The sequence below is a fragment of the Artemia franciscana genome, chromosome 10 (genome assembly GCF_032884065.1).
Source record: "Artemia franciscana chromosome 10, ASM3288406v1, whole genome shotgun sequence".
NCBI classification, from domain to species: domain Eukaryota; kingdom Metazoa; phylum Arthropoda; class Branchiopoda; order Anostraca; family Artemiidae; genus Artemia; species Artemia franciscana.
The window spans coordinates 14,328,775-14,345,773 of NC_088872.1; the positions used below are offsets into that span (position 1 = coordinate 14,328,775).

The 16,999-nt window shown below is 36.4% G+C and overlaps 1 protein-coding gene across 4 annotated transcripts in view; it reads left to right on the forward strand.

Annotated features, from left to right (window-relative positions):
• LOC136031818 (zinc finger homeobox protein 3-like) overlaps window positions 1-16,999 on the forward strand; it is a 93,197-nt gene that overhangs the window by 11,986 nt on the left and 64,212 nt on the right. For all 4 annotated transcript variants that reach the window (XR_010618589.1, XM_065711635.1, XM_065711636.1 and 1 more), the window contains exon 2: window positions 4,715-7,292. Coding sequence is in view for 3 of the 4 variants with exons in the window: in XM_065711634.1 (XP_065567706.1) it covers window positions 4,715-7,292 (2,578 nt within the window). In the remaining variant the exon portion in view is untranslated. The remainder of the gene's footprint in view (window positions 1-4,714; window positions 7,293-16,999) is intronic.

Below are 16,999 nucleotides of genomic sequence, written 5' to 3' on the forward strand. Positions count from 1 at the left end.
GGGGAAAACATCCCCTAAAAGTCATACAATCTTAACGGAAATCACACCATCAGATTCAGCGTATTAGAGAACCTTATTGTAGAAGTTTCAAGCTCCTATTTATAAAAATGTAGAATTTCGCATTTTTTGCCAGAAGACAAATCACGGATGCGTGTTTATTTTATTTTGATCTGTTTAACTGTTCAAGGAGGCACACTCGTGCCTCTTTAAAGAGGCGAACCACGACAATGTTAAGCGATCTTCGGTTCCAGTGGTCGCAGAGGGATGGGGAGGGATGCATTTCGTAGCCCGAACTCCAACTAAGAAACCTGCCAAATTTCATCCCCCTCCGACTTTTCCTTCATGGGGAAAATCTGGCCGAAAGTTTCGACCCCCCAACCCCAGCCCCCCTTTAACGTTGTCCGATCGGGCTGAAATTCACAAGTTAAGGTCCCCTAGGGCCCAGGAGCTTATCTGCAAAATTTCAGCTCGATCCGATAACTCCTTCCCTGTTTTCCAGAAACCACGCATAGCCACTTATTGTTCATGTTCTCCTTTTGTTTTTTTTTTCTGCCACGCCTACAGGTCACAGCCGACATCGGATCTGGGTTTACGAAGACTCATTCGACGCGGAATTCTCCGAGTAATTGCCCTGGAAAGTTTCGTCGGAAAATCTTAACCCCCCGATTTTCTAGCTTAGAAAAACCCATTTCCCCATTGAAGGTAAAATTTTCTCTTGTAATAACATCACTTGTTTGAAAAATTCTTACACTAACAGCAGCTTGGCGCAGCGGAAGCATGCTGGGCCCATAACCCAGAGGTCGGTGGATCGAAACTGCTAGCTGCTAATTTTTTAAAATTTGTAAAATTAGGTAATTTTGTCAGTTTGAATTTATTGATACAGAAAGGGAGAAAATAAACATGGAAACATGTGATCAGAATTACATACTGGAATGTTCACAAGAATTTATACTGAAGCGGGGGTAAGGCTTGATGGAAGCAAGTTAAAAGAACCATTTAAATTGATTTCCTAATTGAAGCCGTTGGTGAAATTTTCTATTGTAATAACTTGTTTGATAACAAGCATAACAGCAGCTTGGCGCAGCGGAAGCGCGCTGGGCCCATAAACCGGAGGCGGGTGGGTAAAAACCACTAGCTGCTAAATTTTTAATTAAGCTGCTAAACTATTAAAATTATCAAAATTAGATAATTTTGTCAGTTTCAATTTATTGATACAGAAAGCAAGAAAATAAACATGGAAAATTATTATTAAATTACATCCACCATGGATTGTAGAAAAACGTACAGAAATAATATGAAAAAAAACTTCGTTTTCTTAAAGAGTTAAAGAGGCTGCGTCCCAAAGTCGAACCTTAAAACGTACAGGAATTAGGAGAGGCAGTTGGGGGGCTGCCGTCCCCCAAACCCTCCGCTTTTAAAGACTCTTTTGTACAGGTTTTTTGTTGTGGGGGGGCTGCCGCCCCCGCTCTTGGCTTCGGAAAGGCCCTCTTTTAATTAAAAAAATTGAAATGAATGAATAATGGAATAACTTCGAAAAATGTTAAACACAAGAGGACAGGAGAACCATTGCGCCGAAACTAGTAATTAGTAACAATGAAGTCCCCCCACAACAAAAAACCTGTACAAAAGAGTCTTTAAAAGCGGGGGGTTTGGGGGGCGGCAGCCCCCCAACTTCCTCTCCTAATTCCTGTACGTTTTAAGGTTCGACTTTGGGACGCAGCCTCTTTAACTCTTTAAGAAAATTTAAGAGTTAGAATTAAGAGAAAAAGTCAAACTTTAGTGTAAAGAGTGGGGCGTTGAAGAGGAAGAGCTCCTTTCATATACGGAGTAATTTCTGTTCGTTTTAAGTTTTAATGTCGCTCCTTACTTTTATTAAAAAAAAAACTTTTGTTTTATTAATCGTAAAGGTCTACTCGGAAAACAAATCTACAGGAATCTTGAAAAAGAGGTTGAAACCCACGAAAATGGTGCCGGGTCGAAATGAAAAGTGCGTGCCATTGGAATCACCATGGTAACAAAAAAACTTAACCGGAGGCTTTCAATCCCTTGTTGTTTTAAGCACGGAGTGTCTTGTCTGATTTCGAAAATTTTCTACAGTAGGCGGCAGTCGCCACGTGTGGTAGAACAAGTAACGGTCCGGGGGCTTTCTTAATGTAGTAGCAAGTCAACAACTCCTCGCATGTAGTGCCAACACTAAAGAAGGGAGTTAATAATGTCACAAAAATTGGTAAAAAAAAATTTATAGCCAAAAATCACCTTAATTGCTTTCCGTAACAGCTTTTAAATACGTATTAAGCAATCTTTAATTATTAGTGTTAAAAAGATGAGTTAGTAAGTTTTTAAGTTCGTCCGTGAAGTATTCCCACGTTTTTGACGATCCTGCCACTTAATTCCCTCACAATTTTGTCTGAATATAATAATTAGCAAATTTGGTGTGACTGTTTAATTAACAAAAAAGATTGTCCCTAGTTGTATTGTGAGATTCTTTTTCTTTATTGGCTTCCTACACTGAAACCCCAAAGTGTCAAAATGAGCTTAAATTACAACTCTTAGTTGTCGGCTTAATTGTTTTAGTTACTGAATCTTAGCTAATAAGCATGAATCATTTTACTTTATCACGATTAATATTTATTTCTTTTTTTGAATAACTAGTGAGACTGAAGAGTGCATTGATTTTACTGGGATCTCCTTAGTCAGACACATATGCGAGAACTAGAGAAGGGTTTCGAAACAGTTTCCCCGTCGAAATCTCAATATTTGCTTGTCCTGTATTTTTGCACATTTTTCATATAATTTGATTTTTATAGAATTTGGCACCCTCCCTGTATGATTTTTTCTAGTCCCCCCCCAAAGTAATTCCCATGTACCTACCTGCTCTCGATCTATCACATAGACTTGATCTGTAAAAAAGAAGAAGAAAAAGCTCTGGATTTCTTCAGGTGTACTTTAATAAAAGTGAGTAGGGCCTACTGAATATCGATGAATCAGTGTCATGATGAGTGTCACACGCGCACAAATTTTGTTTTTAGAGGAGCCGCAATTTAGTGGACAGAGTGGTACATATTCGACAATACACAAAATAGGAGAACTATATTGAAAATATAATAGGTTATTATGGAATATCTGGATATCAAGGATGTTCGAGAGTGAAGGCCTCCACTACGAAATTGTGTCATAATTAGGTTGTTTCAACTGGTAAAACGTGTATTCTTCAGCCAAAAGCATTTTCCGGCCGTCCTTATGACCAATTTTATAACCCCTTGGAGGAGTAATTCTAACAACCCCTCCCCCATGTGCGTAGATGTGTCATTACCTGATATCTATCAGCTGTCGCTTGTAATGGGTCACATCACCTCAATACATCCCTGAACAAGTTCAAAATTTGCTTAAAATACAATTTCTAGAAATTACAGTTCATTTTGAGTAGAGTTCATTGCATATTAAAATACGGAAGAGTCAAATTGGAAAAGGGAGTTTATTACATTGTGTAATTCAAATTTTATTGTGAACCTAGATTATAGCATACTATATTATGATGTTTCCACGCCCCTTGGTGCATGAACTAGTGTCTAAGGCCTTTAATGATTTTTTAATCTGGTTTATACATTTTTGTTTTAATAATTTTCGTACTTTTTTTTCTATTGCAGATTAATTAATTTTTTTATCCCACTTCATGGCATTGGCGTCAGTTGACGAAAATTTAGGTGGGCAAAATGTAGTTTTCAAAATCAGGGGGGTTGCATATTTGTCTTTTTTTCAATTATAAACAAAAATATTTTTCTTTTTTTTTAACTTCAACAGTATTGACACCCATGCTTGATGGTGAGTCAATTTTTGTTGTTGATGTTCCTCCTTTCTTAGTACTTATGCTATTGTTCTGAAAAAGTAACTAAATTTCTAAATAATTTTCATGTTTTTGAAACCGTATCGACCAGGCACGTATCCTAAACTGGAGCTTATTTTTGGGAGGAACATGAATTTATCAAAATAAGAAAGTTTGCCAAATTACATGGCAATTACAATTAAATATAGAATAAGTCGAAGATATCATAGGTTTTTTAGGGGTGGAGTTATCGTGCCCCTCCCTCTCTGCGCACGGATTCGATATCGGTGACATTTTACTTAAAGATCGCAAGTTCTAAACCTGGAATTTCTGTGAAGCTTATTCCTATGCTTCTAAAAATGTGTTTATTTAAACGTTACGGCTTGTAAATATCTAAATAATATTTAAGGACTCTTTATTTGTCACCAAAATATATTCGAAGCGATCAGGCTGAATTGTGCTTCAATTAATTAAACAAAGGTGGCAAATTTTTGATAATAAATTAAAAGAAGCAAAATCCAATTGAAAAGCCATTCCCAAAAGAGAAAGAAATGGTTCCTCAAAGACAGTAAATACGTATGACTGGTTTTGTTTGGAGGGTTTAAAAACCCTTTCCTCCGGGTAGAAACTTAATACTGGGTAGATCGGGATGTATTAAAGGTGAGTTATGCAACAAGCATTAAATTAATGAGATGTTGGGAGGGGAGATTCGGAGTTTGATGTATTTTCCCTGCCCACTTCCCTAGCTCTGGGCCCCACTTAGTAGACTTGGTTTCATTAATAGGATTCTCTGTGTAATACTCCAACTGTATCAATTATATCACATTTGATAAAGATCATAGTATGTAATCTATGTAAATTTGTTTACTTAAAAATCAATCTTATTTTTAGGTGTTGTTCCTATGTAATGCAAGAGGCTTTAAGAGAATGGAAGTTAGTATCGCAACACCTACTTGTCACGGCGAGACAGCTGCCAATTTCGTGACCTCGGCTGTCTTGAGTTCAGATAGACAGATAAACGGGGTTATTGATACAGGGCAGTTCCCTTCACCCCCAAAAGAGTTGAATCGCTATTGTTCACCACAGAAAGAAGTTTCCCTCACAGTTAGTGCACAAAGTAATGATAAGGCATCATTCCCATTTAGTATTGATGAATTTAATATCGGTCGATTTCCATGGACCCACAAAGAAGTTGAAAAAATTAGTGATATTGAAACATTTGATGGAAAGATTGTTTATAATATTGATGGTTCTGCTTATATAATTAAAGTTAGCTCTGAGGTAGTAGACACAGACCCTTTTCCAAGATTAGAAGGGGCTATTGTTGACGCAAGAAAAAGTGCAAATGACCCTCTGTTAGTACCGTTTTTTCCTCAAATATCTAACGTTTACTATTTTACCGGAAAATCGGAACATTCAGCTGTGTATTGTTACCGTGTTTGCGCAGTCCATGACCATCAGGGCAAGGTGATAGAGATTCATAATGAAAGTGAGAAAGGTCTGGAAATGGTATTAGTTAAGCCTATTTTAATGTGCTTTGCTTGTAGATTGTCGTTCGGATCTTCTAGTTCTTTTGAAAAGCACTCTCTTAGTGATCATGGCCTGACTTTGAATGATGAAGAAAAGAGACTGTTATCACAAAAAAACTTTTCATCCATCATACAGCTTGTTGGAACAGAAAAAGAACCAATTTTATTGTTTTTAACAGCATCAAGCCAAAAGAGGCCAGAAAAATCAGAAGAAGTGGAAGAAAAGCTGCAAACCAACGGAATGGACCTGTCAAGACGTAGTCCTAGCTCTAACATTAATTTAGAAATAAAAACCGAAGCCTCCCCTTCTTCAGGCCGTTGCTCCCCTTCTATAACTTGCAACCCTGTCTCTTTGCCGGCTCTAATTTGCCCTGATCACCCAAATGGTCGTCCACCAAGCACCGAATGTCCTCGCTGTGATTTAGCTATAGCCAATAGTAGAGGCCCACTTGCGCTAATGGCCTCAAGGAATTCGTGTAAAACACTCAAATGTCCAAAATGCAATTGGCATTACAAATATCAGGAAACATTAGAGATACATATGAAAGAGAAACATCCTGAAAATGAAACATCATGTGTTTATTGTCTTACTAATCAGCCTCACCCACGGCTTGCCCGAGGTGAAACATATACCTGTGGCTATAAGCCTTATAGATGTGAAGTCTGCAATTATTCAACTACGACAAAGGGCAATTTAAGTATCCACATGCAGTCGGATAAGCATTTAAATAATGCCCAGGAATTGCAAAATGGTGGAATTCCAGTAAATCATAATGCGACCGAGTCAGCCAAAGTACAGCTTAGTGTAGAAAATCCATCAGGAGTAGCTTTGGGTGGAGCTTCAACCAGCACGGCTGCCCAGTCCAGAACGAGTCCAAAATTAAAACCAACTTGGAGATGTGACGTGTGCAATTACGAAACTAATGTTGCTCGCAATTTAAGAATTCATATGACTAGCGAAAAACACACACATAATATGATGATTCTTCAGCAAAATGTGAAACATATGCAGCAAATTTCTGTTTTGCAACAAGCACAGTCAAATTTAACTATTGAATCCCCCTTTCCCCCAAATTTTGTAGCTGGGACGTCTGTTGACAAACCTCAGCTCCCAGAAGCGGCCCTTGCAGATCTCGCTTATAGTCAAGCTCTTTTATTTCAAATGATGGCGGGAAATGCTCTACCTACACAACAGCAAGGTATTTTAACGCCTGAGTTTAACCCTATGCTTCCACATCTACAAGGGGATACAGGCTTAAACCCAGAAACTATGGAGCCTCCCCCGGAGCCAATGGAACCCAACCCTCAGCAACCTTTCCAGTGTCTAGTGTGTGGGATATTTGGTTGCGAGCAAACTGATATCCTAACTGCGCATGTCACAGCTGATCGTAGTCGACTTCGTGAGCACGAAGCTGTGATGTTCATAGGGGGTCATTATGTATGCAGACTTTGTGCATATAAGACAACACTCAAAGCAAACTTTCAGTTGCACTGTAAGACAGATAAACACCTTCAGCGCTTGCAACATGCCACTCATATTCAAGAAGGAGGACCGCGGAATGACTGGAAGCTGCAGTACATCACAACATCAACTAACCCTGTTCAAATACGATGCAATGTGTGTGAATATTACACTAACAGTACGCATAAATTACAACTGCATTCTGCGACCCCGCGCCATGAATCACTGGCAAACATTTATCGATATTTGTCATCACTTGCTAGTGGCAGGAATGGCGAAGTGGAATTTTTGTGTAGACTTTGTCAGTTTGAGGCTCCATCTAAGACTGCTATGTTACAACATGTTAAATCGTTAAGGCACACCCAAATGGAACACATAGCAGAATTACAGAGGGCGTCTGGAAATCAAGATATACCCGAATCAACCCCACAAAATATGTTTGGTATTATAACGCCTGAAACAGAACAAAAACCCAATGGTAAGTGTTAAAATTTTTGTTTGTTTGTATGTTTTTGTTGCTTTCCAAATCATGTAATCCCAATAGGCTCGATATCCCCCACTGCCCTCTCCCTCAACATTTCGGCTATCGTTGTTGTGATTCTGTATATTTTCCGTAATATTCGCTTATTTCTTCGCTTTCCGAATTTTGCCTCCCTTCCTCGCTAGATAACTTCCTGCGTATCGTACATGCTGTTTCATCAAATTTTATAACTATTATAATTTATAAATTTTATATTTATCTTTCTTTACGTTTATCAAACAAGCATAAAAGGGATATTATTTATCAAGTTAACCTTATTTTTCAATAATTAGCCTACTTTAATACTCATTTCTAAATTTTAATAAGCAAGCATCAGTTAAGGACTTTTTTTGCTTAAAGGCAAAGCTTCAGGGTCGAAATTCTCATATTATTCTCATTAGTGCTCAAGCATTAGCAGTAATTATAATTAAGCTGGCTTTTGGTAATTAAGAAAATTAACCACTTCCAGATTAATTTCAAATAGCTTAGCTTACTATTGCGCAATTTTGTACATTTTTAATTTTCGTAATTAGCCTATATTATGTACTTACGGCCATAATCAAAATGTTTTAATTTATCTAAAATATGCCTCTCATAAGTACTTACATAATCGTAATTCGATTAAAGAAAATGACTTTTAAAATACTCTTCCGAGTAGGCCTATTTTTTTATTAGGAGTATGCAAAAGAATATTTTTTTTCAATAATTCTGCCCACTCCCATAGGCTAAGGCAGAATTGTGTTTAATTAGCAGCAAATAACCATGATTTTTTTTTTGTGGGGAGTGGTTTTAGAGTATTTCTTTTATCGGCACATGCAAAAGATTATTTGAAAAAAACTTTAGATTGGAATGAACCTTAAGCTCACTCCCATGGGCAAAGTCATAATTGTGTCTAATAGGTGGTAAAGAACGAGGATTATTCTTGTAAGATTAGGACTGGGAGGCGTTTGTAAACCCCCTTTTCAGAGTAATTCGGTTTTTGATTCTTTCGATTACAATCATGGATTATGTATTTTAAGCTTTTAAATATTCGTATGGCCCGACTGTTTTAGGCTAAATACTGTGACTTAGACATGGCTGCTGCTCAGTGGCGTCAACTCACAGAAATGGAGGGAGGGGGTCAAAAGTATTTTTTAAAAGAAAAGGAAAATGAACCAGACTACCAAAAAATGTGTCTTTCAAAATCTAGGGGGATAATAACCCTTGCCCTCTTTCCCCTCTAATTGAAACCACTGTTGTTGTTGTGACTTACACCCCCCTCCCGTTTAACAGGGTCTATTGTAATTCATTTTTCTTTCACCTATAGTCATCTCTCCCTTTTACAGAATTCGTCAATTTTTGCGTATGTGTGTGTTTTTTTTTTTTCAAAATTCCCACCCCCAGAAGTAGAGGACTAAAAATAGTGAAAATGAAGTCTGATTGCTTGATTTGACTAAGCGGAAACACAATCAAACATTAAAAAAAAAAATTAAGAATGTCAAAAATTCAATTTTATGAAAAATTCCAATTATGCAGTTTTTGGCATTAGCCGGCACCAACCTAAGGAAAAGAAACGTAGGTGAAAGATGGGCGAACAAGCTTGAATCTTAAAATTCCTGTGAAGTCTTAGTTATCTTGGAAATCAACAGATTTTTCCTCTTTGAATTTTACAGACAAAAATACTGTCAAATAAAACTATGTCAAATAAAAAATATTGTCAAATACAGCTGATGAAAATGTGGCACTATCCTACATACTTTATAATTTTGAAAAAAAAATAAAGAAAAGAAGCTCCTAATTTTTTTTAGACACAAATAAGTACAAAAACGTAAATTATACCATTCGATGGAACGTATTTCATTGATAAGGCTAGGTGTAAGAAGAAAAATTTACATATAATGTCACACAACACCTTTTGAAAATAGAATAGATACTTTACCCTTCCAAACATTGAATATAGCACCCTCTTTTCTCTGCAATCAACAACGGTACATATATTTGCGTGTATTTGGCAAGTTTTATTGTTTCCCCTCAGTTAATATGAAACTAAGTTTCTGATGTTTAGGGAAAACAGGACTAGCCTAACCCCTGCTAATCAATTGAATGCTTCATCCTTTTAAGCATGTCTCTGTAATTAAGTATACGCTTAGTAATTAATCGCTGATCTGACGGAGATAATCACCAAGGGAAGCATAGGGGAACCTCGTACAATTGTTTTACTCTATTACTTAGCTTTGAGGAATATATCAAAATGTACACACAAGTCGTATTCAGGAGAGGGGCTAGGGGGTTTGCAACACTCCCCCTTCAAATGTTTGTCCTACTCGTAAAAACGTATTAAAAATGCATAAAAACACGCTTTTGATACTTTTTTTGTAACCCTCCCTAACCTAACCCCCAAACAAGGATCCTGGATACGGCCCTGTGTATATATATTTTAGGTTGTATTAGGGCCTAATTTGGGCTTGTTTCGCCTGATATTGTTTGATTTTCAGACATCGAGTAAGACTAGTCTACTTGAACTTATGAAATGCTTACAGTCCCGAATACTCTGTTCCCAAAGTCCCCCTGTGTGTATGTTTGACTCCTGGTACATTGTTGAACATACGGATTTAAGTAACATTAGCCCCGCCCTCATTAATTTATGAGTTCGAACGATCGAGCGGGTTTATGCTCGTTTTTTCTTATATCGGCTCCATTTTATTACTTCCACTTTTTGGAAATTAAAAAGCCGGCCACCCTAGACGTTTTGTTTTTCTTTCTTTGAGCAAAATATTAAGTATAATTTTTTCTAGTTAATATACAAATTATTTTGAAAAGATGAATTATTAGGGTCTAATAATAGAATTATTGTTGAAAATAAAAGTTATATTCTTCTTGGTGTTCCCCGTTTTCGACGGCTCACACTTAGTATCTAAAATTAGGAATGCATCGGTTTCAATATTTGCATGCTGTCATGTTCTCGCAAGCACCCAACAACTTAATTACAGGGTAAGGGTCAAGACAGCTTCGAGAGGGAGGAGGTGCAGGGTTTGAACTTCCCTCCTGAAATTTTTGTCAGACCCATAAAAAATTCATACAAACAAATTTCTAAAAACAATATCGACTCCTTTGTATTACACCCACTTTTTGAAAATCATAAAGCAGGCCACCCTAGACGTTTTGTTTTTCTTTCTTTGAGCAAATATTAAATATATACTTTTCTAGTTAATATACAGATTATTTCGAAAGATAAATTATTACCCCCATCCCCTCTATTCAGCCCATCTTGTGTCTATTCATGGCTGAAAAACCGCTTAAATTTCTGATTTTTTCTAATTTTTATTGTAGCCTACAGTCTATATGGTTATGTAATTTTCTACATAATCCATTAAAACAAATCAGATTTCATTTTCAGTGTCCTTGGTACTTTTAAGAGGCATGGAAATGTATTAAGCATCCAAAGCCGTATCCAGAGGGGTTAGGGGTTTGACTCCCCCTATTTTTTTGTCTGACTCGAAAAAATCTAACAAAAAAGGATCAACAAATTGTTTATGCCTTTCAAAAGTTTTTTAAACTCCCCCCAAAAAATACCCCCTCCCCTCCGAACGAAATCTTGGATACAGCCTTGCGGCATTAAATAACATCTTATTTTGATAAGACCCTAAATGTTTTCACTCAGCCTTTAAGGGAAAGTACACGATAGTTGGTACTTATGTGTCTGCCCCAAGGTTTTTATTATTCTGCTTTATCTATATTCGAATTAAAGAATACCAAATAAATTAAGTGCATAATTAGCAATTCCCAAAACGCTACTTTTTAAGAGACAAAAAACAGGCGTGGATAATTGGAAACCGAGAATTAAGGGGTAGTATAAAATAAACGCATCTCTATAAAAGACATTTTTATTGTTTCTTTGAAGTCATTTCGTGCGAATTGCCGTTTTAAAGTCTTTCGGCTTGGACTAAGACCACAGAGATGTTGTAAAACTGGGTTCTTTTCTGCCCTGTTGATTAAAGTGAAACTTGACTCTTTTAAATGAGATAGCCTAACGTAAAGGAATTGATCATTTAATATATTAGCTAGAATTTAATCAATGTCTTTCTTTTCCGTTTCATCCAAGGAGTGACTTTTAGATAGATCGACCCACTGACGCCAATTAGGACAGGGGGCGTTTGCACCATCCCTCGATTTTCCATCCTTCTTGATTTTTCAACTTAAACTCTTGTATTTTCACTGAATATTTTTTTGAAATTTTCATTGGAAAAATTACCCCTATATCTTTAAAAATATACTTGCCGCCCTCCCGTCCCAACTTTTTTATGAATTGGTGTCACTGGATCGACCCGGGTAAATCAAAAGGCGTAGGTGCATACATGTCTGGCTCTTAGTGAGGTAAAAGGGTCTTTCGGACCAATCTTGGGGATTCTATACCATATTCGACCCTTCCCCTAATGAAAAGATGCTCAAAGAGCCTGTGATGATAGGTTTTTCATGAAAGCGAGATTTTTTAAAGTCAACTATACGCTTAATTAATTCCACTGGATTTCCTTCATCTTACTTTAGTATGAAGATGGATAGAGATTACTTGTTTTCACATAATGGATTACGGTACGCCCCACTTTTTTCACTTGTTGGAATTTTTGAATTGAACCTTCTATTCCAATTGTTTTGCCGTATAGCCGATGTATAGCCTAAGTAAAATATCCTTAAAGAAATTACTGGAATGACTTCTAAGTTTTCCTCTCTAAGTTGTATTGCCTTCCATTTTTAAAGTTTAAGAAAATATTCAGTTTTTCCAACTATCTGTTGTAGTGGGAAAAGGAGCTAAAGCTCGTTTTGGAGAAAACACTGAAACTTCTAAGTATCTCTATCACCCGCATACTTGGGGGAGGGGGGTGGTACCAACTTCTGAAACCTTGATATTTTATGATTTTTCCTATATTTTATTACATTATCCTGTAGTTTATTCTGTTTTTCCTTAAAATATGTTGTTGTTTTTTTCGAAGTAAAATGTATTATCAGTTTAAAACTAATTCGATGTATTAATCTAACATGCATTGCTAGAGGGGGTTGGCTGCACATATAAGTTTTGCAAGTAATTCCAATTATTTGAACTTCAAATCATAATTATGAGAATTTCAGGTTTCTACTCAGAAAACTTTTAGTTATTTAACTCTAAACTTTTTCATATCCTTCCCATGGTCTAGGAAAAATAATCTCAAGTTTTATTAACGAGGGCTCTGTTGATTAATTACGTGGCCTCAGACAGGGTAATTAGAAGTTTCTTCTGGCTGATTCGATTTCGCCCTCTTAATGTTATCCCGACAAACTACTAATTGCTGTAAGTTCTCTCAGGCTTAATTACTGTAATATCCATCATCTGTCTTAACATTTATCAGGGGCTGTAAACTTTTCAGATCTTTTTATGATTGTAGTGGTTTGTGGCGAGAACAAATACTAGGGGATTCTCCTTTTTGTTATTAGCGGGGTTGTTGACACACCAGAAATTTATCTGAGAGTTGCAGTCTAAGGTGGACAATATCACTTTGTGTCACAGCTTAGATACCAATACAGTTATGAAAACGACTTATTTTTGGGACACAGTGCGCGGTAGCGATGCTAGTGGCTGGAGACAGGAAACTGGCAGCATAGCTTATATACCAATAATGGTATCAAAGCTGTGTATGCAACAAAACAAAATTGCGTTCCCGCCTATGGTGTTGTAGTTCGATCTACGTGTCGGAGTGCGGGCTTGGAGGAGGCGCCAAGTTCAGAGCTCTGTACCAAAAGCTTCTCATGGGCAAGATAAGAGTTTTCATAACTGTATTGGTATCGAAGCTGCGCTTCGTGTATAGTTTACAGATTGAAAAAAAGAAAAAAAAATATTTTCCGTACTTTTAAAATTGTCTCTCGGATAAAAGTTTGCCAGTTAGGGGAGAAAATCTTGAACCTATTCCTCTGAAATCCCTGTCAATACCCTTTGACAGACATACACACAGAGAGGCATATATATTAGTAATAATCAAAAGCATTAAACTTCGCTCCTACAATATGGTATAATATGCAATATGAAATTTGCAATACCGAACTAGCAAAGAACAAGTAAATATGAAGCGGAAGTAACTAATCGTGTCTTGTAATCTTATCTGTAATGGATGTGTCTAATAATATTACCTTTGAAAATATACTTTTCTGTTTACACCATGCGAATATACAGGTACAGGCCCATGCGCTAAAATTTATTTCGGGGTAGGGTGTATGTGTCGAAAAAATACGTTGAAAAGGCTATTATTATGAAAATAGGTACAATCTAGGAAATATCACAACTCAAAAATCACCCTCTCCTTGCAGGGTCGTATTAAGTATTTCTTTCTTCGGAGGCAGTATTACAAAAGGATCTTTTTTCTGGGGGGGGGGTGTTACAAATTAAAAAAACACGTAAAAGATTTGTTTATATTCATTTTTGTTACGTTTTTACGAGTCGGACAAACATTTCGCGGGGTGGGGTCAAACCCCCTAATCCCCCCTGGATTTGACCTTTTCTTGCAGATGGTGTTGGAAGCCTCCCCTCTTTCGTGGGCGTCTGACATTCACCTTTCCATCGTTTAGACAATTTCAAACTTTCCAAGTGGCAAATAAACATTTGCAAATTCTAGCAATGTCTCCGGTTTATTGTGACGTCATCATTGGTCTGCATTTTTGGTAGCTACCATAAAGTATAGGTTCGGGCAGAGCACGCGTTTACCTTAAGCTATCGCTGCAGGGATACATAAATCAGAGTTACTCATATTGAATGCCATTTTTTATTAGTGAATGTGCTTCGTATTTGGTTTTAGTCAAAATAAATGCCTCCATGATGTGAATCTAATTGGCTATCGTTCCAAAGCAGCTATCTGTAATTATGCTAAAGAGTAAATGGTAGCTGTAGGATGAATGGTTTCTCCCAAGAAGATGTAAAAAAAAAAGCTTACCTCTCCTGTCGGGAAAATTCGATAAAGTCAATAATACATGAAAGTATACATATTAGGACCTGAAAACATACTTTTCTTTAAGCTTTCTCCTCAGTGCTTCAGATTTGTCGACAATTCTTGAGAAATTGGTTTTAAAATGACAAATTCTCTATAGAATCATGCAAATAGTGACCTCAGAATATTTTTTACTGCCATATCATTATATACTCAATAGAACAATATTTACTGTTCTTAGTTTCCTATAACCAAAAACCCTATCTAAAACACCTAGACCCGAGAACTGAAAGCAATGCTATCTTTTTCGTATTTCGGCAAAAATTTTCCTGCTTTTATCTTATATTGTCGTTAGCGAGCAAGTAAAATCCACGTATCTTTTTGCAAATTATATTGAATTTTTGTAAAGTTTTTTTTTCGCTCTCCTGGAGACCATAAAGAAGAAGAAAAATACAGATACGGTGTTTTTGCTGTCCACTGGTAATGTATTATAACTTTTTTCGAGGGAAGAATCAGTTCCAATCTCCTAAAGAAGCTTTTCAGCTTTGTAGAAGGATCGTATCAAACAGTTCGTGGTAACGAATCAAACAGTTCGTGGTAACGAACTGTAGTAAGGAGCGACCCGGCTCAATAGTAACCAAAACTCTAAAAAACGGAATTTTGATGCTAAAAGATACATCAAAAGAATCGGATTTTTATGCTGATTTTAAATATATATAAGTTTCATCAAATTTCAAGCAACATTAAAGCTTAAAACGAACAGAAATTATTCCGTATATGAAATGGGTTGTCCCCTCCTCAACGCCTCGGTCTTTACGCTAAAGTTTTTAATTGTTTTAAAAAGTAGAATTGTGGCAGAGTCAAACTTTAGCTTAAAGAGCGAGGGATTGCGGAGGGGACAACCCATTTCATATACAGAATAATTTCTGTTCTTTTAAGTTTTAATGTTGCTCCTTACTAGCAGTTAAAACACTTGTTTTTTTTATTTAATCATATCTAATTGGGAACTCCAAGAAAGATTCACCGAAAGAGGAATTTTCGGCAGGAAAAAGTTCATCAACCCGCTTGATGATTGACGGCTTCAGATTGGTGGTAGGAAAGCAAAAGGGATTTTACTCGCCTCCTTTATCTTAGGCTGTAGAGCCAGTGAATATGTATCATAAGAGATACTTCCTCTAAACTAGAGCGGAAATACAGGTATTCTATATTGGTACTCTAGGAACATAAATAGCTCATGGCCCCTTCACCTGGAGATACCCTGAAAGGGCATTCAATGTTGCATAAAACTCTAGCTTCAAGCATTTACTTTTTTGTAGTTTTCTGTTAGTTGTTGTTAGGATACTTGCATAGGTACTTGATTAGGTTTATTGATACCAGCCAAAAAGTGTCTTAAAGTAGTGGCATGTCTTTTAGTTTCCAATCACTATCATTGTATTGCATAGCAATAAAAAATATACTTTTTCTTAGTATTGTTATTATAATTTGGAATGATTTAGTGCATTGAGACTTACTTGAAGCTTGGGGCATGACCTTTTCATCCTTAGAGGAGTGTTCATTAAAGCTAATTACATAGGCATTTCGATTGCTATCACTAAAGGTACCCTGTCACATGTCATCTTTTAACTCGGTATCTTTGTCTAATACCTAAAGGTATTTAACTGGTTATGGAACAGTACCTGAGATCTTTCTCTGATAACTGGTTTGCTATGCATCTTTGTGCTCGAATTTGTTCCTTAGACTAATGGTTCTTTCACACTAGGCCACGCCGTAGTACCGTTCACACTAGCATAACTTTATGTTACAATGGCTTCATGTTACATTGTGTAATCTTACGGAGTAAATTTTGTCCTTAACGTAGGCCAAGTAGACTCGAGCTCTACATTTACTACTGCATTACGTAAGTTATGAAAAGTTAGCATAGTAGCAACACAATTTAATTTATAGAAGAGCAATGAACACATTTTTTGTTCATTAAAGGCCATACAATTTTCCTATATAGCCTTCCAAGCTTGACCAGAGCTTGAATTTTCATCTCCATTCCATATTTCTAAGTTGTGAATAGTTTGCTTATAATGATTTCGATGATTTTAGGTAATGAGCAAGATGGTTTAGAGATTTTTACGCTAGACTTGTGTGAAATGCTGTACTTAACGAAACGTAACTTACCCACTCAGCATAGTAAATTAAGTAGCATGCGTATGTGGAAGCTGCTGGATGCAGATGCTGATACGACCGTGTGATTGTCTTTCAATATCGTGTCTATTGCTACCCTGTATGACATTTGACTTAAATGATCTCAGTAGTACCGCCACCAGAATTTCATAAAACTTTTGTCCGCTATATGCGGTATTAGTTAAGCTTTGTTGAATTTTATCCACTTTGTCAGTATTGGTAACCATATCAAATGCTGTGTATCTCTTGTAAAATTTCGTCAAATTCTTTAGAAACTTTAATTATATTTATTTTGAAAAAAGGGTTTTAAATTAATTTCTGTTTATTTTTTAATGGCATAGTCTTTTCATGGAAAACATATTCTCTATATTTCCAGTTTTTTCTATAAGAATCCATAGTATGGGTTGCTATTTGTGTGTTGGAGAAACTTTTTCAACAATTTTTAATCCTGACACAAACAGTAGGCTATTTTTTAATTTAATTTCATCGCTTTCGAAGTGACTTGAAAAATAAAACATAATATCATTCCCAAAAGTTTCTATCTATGCTTTTTGAAAACCTGGACAT